The sequence below is a fragment of the Microtus ochrogaster genome, chromosome 16 (genome assembly GCF_000317375.1).
Source record: "Microtus ochrogaster isolate Prairie Vole_2 chromosome 16, MicOch1.0, whole genome shotgun sequence".
In the NCBI taxonomy this organism is placed as follows: domain Eukaryota; kingdom Metazoa; phylum Chordata; class Mammalia; order Rodentia; family Cricetidae; genus Microtus; species Microtus ochrogaster.
The window spans coordinates 20,797,510-20,802,373 of record NC_022018.1 but is presented as its reverse complement, the minus strand read 5'-3'; the positions used below and the strand labels follow the sequence as shown (position 1 = coordinate 20,802,373).

The window sequence follows — 4,864 nt, the reverse complement described above, 5'->3', positions numbered from 1 at the left end:
CTACCCAAGGATGCATGGGATATGGGATATTACAGAAAATGTATCCATAAAACTGATAATCATCATTTTGGTACCCAAGATTTTCTAACACTTGCTAACTTGCCACTTTATAATGTAGTTTATCTGCATAAAACTATAGCTATACTACACGCAACTATCTTCCTCCCATGCAATTACTCCATCCTAAAGCAATCTTCTATTAATAATTCCTCAACCCAGTAATTATGCAGAGGCCAATATTTCTCAATACATAATCACAATGAGTGTAGCTGATTCTACCCTAAAAGGCAAAAGGCAAACAAACAAAAAGTAAGAGTAAACTAGATGATGCAAAATATTTTCTGAAAGTAATTAAAGGCATTAAGAACTAGTCAAAAGTAAAATAAAAAGCCCATGGTATACTACTGTGGACCTTCTCCAGTTTTCAACTAATACCATTTTAAATATATCTATTAAAGTAATAAGGCCTTATTATGAAAGAAAAATATATGGCTTTTAATGACCTTAGTGAAATTATTTTATCCCACCAAAGTGGTCTTTAGAAGCAAATGGTTACATTTATAAACTGTGAGCAAAGTCAGTCTACAAATGTACTTATTACTTCCAGTTCTCACCAGTCTGAGCAGGTAACAAGAAGGTATCAGAAGAAATATGGCTAACTTAATCATCCTTAGCTAAATAACTCATTTGAAGTCAGCTTCACTATATGAGGCCCTATCTCAAAAGGTAAAATAAAAATTTCTAAAAAGGACTATTTTTAAAGCTGAGTAGTTCAATTAAACTTTAACAGGACGCTAGGGGAAAAACAGGCTAGAAAATTTTAAATGGTTACAGATGGGCAGTGGTGGCACACATCTTTAATCCCAGCACTCCGGAGACAGAGGCAGACACATCTCTGAGTTTGAGGACAGCCTGGTCTACAAGAGCAAGTTCAAGGACAGGCTGGCTGCAAAGCTAAAGAGAAACCCTGGGGGGGGGGGGATATTTTAAATAGTTACAACAAAAACAAATTTCCTGAATCACAAAAAAGCCACCTTGAGAAGCCTCCTCTTTAAATGTATAAACCTCCTCTTTAAATGCATAACTTAAAAAAAACTCGAACACTTTAGGAAATAAGTTGAAGCACCAAAGACTTCAAACTAAACTGAAATCCTTAAGAACTCAAAGTTCCTTTCCTGGAAAACTGTTCATGGACTCTGTTGTCATTAGTGAACATTTAGAAGATTGTATTTGCAAATGGGACTCTTTATCATAAAACACTAGAGTCTATGAGCATGCCAATACCATTTTCCTACAATGACTGCTGAATTTAACAAAATGGATCTAAACTTGGTAACATCAGCACACAGTAACTTCCTTAAGCTGGACATGCTAAATGCACCACTGTTCCTTTAATCCTAAAAGTAAATAGACATGACAGTTTGGGCCAGAAAGCTACTTACCACCTTCCCTTTCTCTAACTCTTTGAGTATGCACATTTTTGGCCTTATTGTGACCTGTGCTGTCACTGTATTTGTTTTCAGGACTATCAGATCTCCGCAACATTTTATTTGGTGGTGAAGGATCTGCGGCGTCTCGCATCTTTTCATGTCTGTGATCACCACTACTGGGGTGACTCTTTGATGAATACTTAAGTGCCTGTAAAACATCACCCCCCCAATGAAAGAGAAAGTGTTGAAACTTTAAACTCAATTACCTATTTAAATTACAAATTTCGATGTGTTAACTTCACTTATATCAAAACTCACTTATTTCCATTTTCAATACTTCCCTCATTCAGTGAAAATCTACATGTTCAAGAGTTACCATGCAACTCGTGATAACAAATCTAACAAGAATACACAAAGGTGTGCCCTATTGTGTAAACTTTAAAAAACAAGTTATCTTGGCACAATTTGAAACTAAAATCATTTTTGAAAGCTTAAACTACAATTCGTTTATTCTCTGCAGCTAAGGCATTCAGGCACATCAATAAAAATGCAAGTTTTAAGATTATAATTTAAAAAAAGACAAGTTTTTTCATTTCTTTGATTCAGAAAAAGCACTAGCACTAATCTTAATTTACAAGCTCTTTCAGCGATAAAATACTCCTTAAACTCTAAGAATATTTGACAAAACAAACTGATACCTGAGCAATTCTTCTAAAGAAGGGCAATTCTAAATGCCCTTAAAACAATGGTTTTACTCCGCCAGTGTCTTAAGATGAACACAATGTTTCAGTTCTTCATCAGTAGTTCATGGGGGAAGGGTCAATAATCTTTGACACATGCAAATATTCTTGACATCTGGCAAGCTCCTAGACCACACAAGCAAGCATCAGGCTAGAAACCTGCTTGCTCTCTGGCCAGCCTAGCGGCTCCCACATGTAACCCAGCACTCAACAGGAGTAAAACTGGAAGCCAGTCTGGCCTACAGAACCTTGAGACAGACTTGTTCCTATTCTTTCATCTTTTAAATGTGATCAGAGGCATTAAGTATTTACTTCTGTTGTCATCAGACAGCTACTGTTTTGAAGGACACTTCAAAAAAAAATCTTTAAAACTTTCCATGCAAACACTTTCGTAAGAACAGACACCCAGAGTCATTTCTATTAGTATGAAGCGGCCACGTAATAAAAAATTTAAACTAACTCAAAAGCAAAACCTTTCCCTCGAAAGGGGCTAACTTGAACTAGAAATTAAAATGGTAAGAGGGTAGTTTACAACAGTAACTCACTTAAGTACTTCTCCTTTTCAACTACTTTTAAAACCTTCCCATTTATCTTTTGGCTCCCCAAAACAAGTAAGTAAATGTGTCTCTGAAGTCACCTCTCGCTACACCCCAGCGATTCCTTCCCACTCAAACCAAACTAGATCTTCCTGGCTGTATTTTTTCTTTAAGAAAAACCCTGAACTTTCTCTAGCCACCTTTCTTTCAAGCTAAGTCCTTAGACAGTTTGGAGAGTACTAATGGAACCCAATACCAAATTTTAAGCGGGTCAGTCGTGCTACTTTCGGATCTGTTGCACCGAAAGGCCTGTAGCGACTTCTGAAGCCTGCGCTCGAGTAGCAGTCCCTCCCTTCCCCCTCCGGCCCCTTCCAATCCCTCCACTCCGGGATCGGCTGGTACCTGGAAAGGCTGAGAGTCCCCCCTCCGGTCGTGACAGCTGAAAAACAGTAAGAAGGGGACCATGGCGTGAGACATCGCGGGAAACGAAGAAAGCGGGTCTCCCCGGCCGCCCCTGCCCGCGGGCCGCCGACCAAACGTACCGGAGCGGATTCACGCAGCGGACAATCCCCGGGCTCAGAGGCCCAGGCCGGTATTCGGTCCGCAGCCCGCTCGCAGCGCCCGCCAGGGCCCCCAGGGTGCCCGCCTGTCCTCCCGACCAGGCTCGCCGCCTCCTCCGCCCGATCCCGATCGGGGTTAACAACAAAAATGGCGGCGCGGCCAGCTCCCGATAAGGACGCCCGCCCGCCCGCCCGCCCTCCGCCGCGGCCCGGCCCGAAACGAAAAGACGATTTACCCATCACTGAGTCTCTGCTGTTTCCTCGCATACATTACCATCAATGCCCGGCTGTGTGTGTGTGTGTCGGGGAGGGGGAGAGCGGCCGCGAGGCGGGCGGGCGGGCGCGCGCGCGGGAGGCGGGCGGGCAGCGGGCAGCCCCGGCACCAGGACTCGGTGCGCCCTCGGCGGCTCGCCGCACCTCCCCGTTACTGGCGCCCGCGCTCCCGGGCCATCTTCCCTCCGTCACCACCACTTAGGGTCGGCCGGGGCAGCGGCACCAACTACACCGCGGCAGCGCGAGCCGGGGGGAGGGGGCGAGAGGCCGTGTTCTGGTCCCGCTCAGACAGCGAGCACCTCCAGCACCTTCCCCTCCTCCGGCTCTGCCACCTCCTGCCCTCCTCCCCCCGCCGCCGCCGCCGCCGCCGCCGGGTCCTTAAAGCTCGCCGCCTCCTGCCGCTGCCGCTGCCGCTGCTACCGCCGCCGCCGCTCCACAAACTACATCCGGGCAACTCGGCCGTGGCCGCCTTCGGAAAAGCTCGGCAGTTTCCGCCACACCCCCCTCCTACCCACCCCGCGCGGCTTGAGAACGCCGCCTTCGGCAAACCTCGGCTAGCTCCCGCCCTCCTCTTCCTCTGAGGCCTGGGCTCGTCGTCCGGCGACCCGGCAAGCCCTTTCCGGTTGCTGCTTTCCTCACTCTCGAATCTGGCCACTCCCGTTCCACCTTAGGGGTAGTCGTGCTCGGGGGCCTGCGAGAGACGGGCCCCGGGGCCTCCGGGCTGCGCTGGGTGGGAGCCGCCTTCGGGAGGAGAACCGTGGGGCGCGAGGGACGCCATAGCGAACTAAATGCGGAGCCGCGGCAGCTGCGCGTGCGCCCAGAGGCGCAACGGCGGCGGGGGCGGGGTGCCCTCCGCGAGTCGGCCGCGGCCCCCGCCCCTCGGGCTCCGCGTTGGGGTCGGAAAGCCCCTAATTGGGCGGCCCGGACGGTCGCCGCGGAGGCTCGGTGGGCCGCGGCGGAAGTCGCCCTCAACCGGCCACTGGAACCCGGAAGCGCGGCCGTGTGCAGTCACCTGCCCGGCTAGGGCGCCGTCCTTGGCGCTGGAGATCTAAGTGCCCTGCCGAAAGGTGGTACGGAGCCTTTCCACCGCGACGTTCTTCCTCTCCCTGGGAGAAAATCCTTTGGAGAATGCCGCGGTAAAGAAAGCGGTGCGGTGTGCTGAGTGAGGTTGCTATAAATTATTTGGGATACACGGGGAGGAGAAACATCAACAGCCTCTTCTTGGCGATAGTCTACTGGTTTGTTATTGTACTGAAGATGGGTTTAACAGAAAGAATTGCAGTAAACAGAGGAGAGTAATATGCACATCCGAAAAAACAATACCC

At 48.5% G+C, this 4,864-nt stretch overlaps 1 protein-coding gene across 7 annotated transcripts in view; it reads right to left on the bottom strand.

Moving 5' to 3' along the window:
* Wac (WW domain containing adaptor with coiled-coil) overlaps positions 1 to 4,166 on the bottom strand; it is a 69,253-nt gene extending 65,087 nt beyond the window's left edge. The window contains exons 1-3 of one of the 7 annotated variants that reach the window (XM_005354827.2): positions 4,089 to 4,166; positions 3,109 to 3,145; positions 1,443 to 1,638 (exon numbers count right to left, since the gene is read on the bottom strand). In XM_005354827.2, coding sequence (XP_005354884.1) covers positions 1,443 to 1,581 — 139 coding nt within the window. In that variant the 5' untranslated portion in view covers positions 1,582 to 1,638; positions 3,109 to 3,145; positions 4,089 to 4,166. Of the gene's footprint in view, positions 1 to 1,442; positions 1,657 to 3,108; positions 3,146 to 3,248; positions 3,420 to 3,502; positions 3,879 to 4,088 lie in introns of those variants that run through there. The other 6 variants (XM_005354828.3, XM_026782842.1, XM_026782841.1 and 3 more) reach the window with 6 other exon arrangements.
* Positions 4,167 to 4,864: the final 698 nt, after the last annotated feature.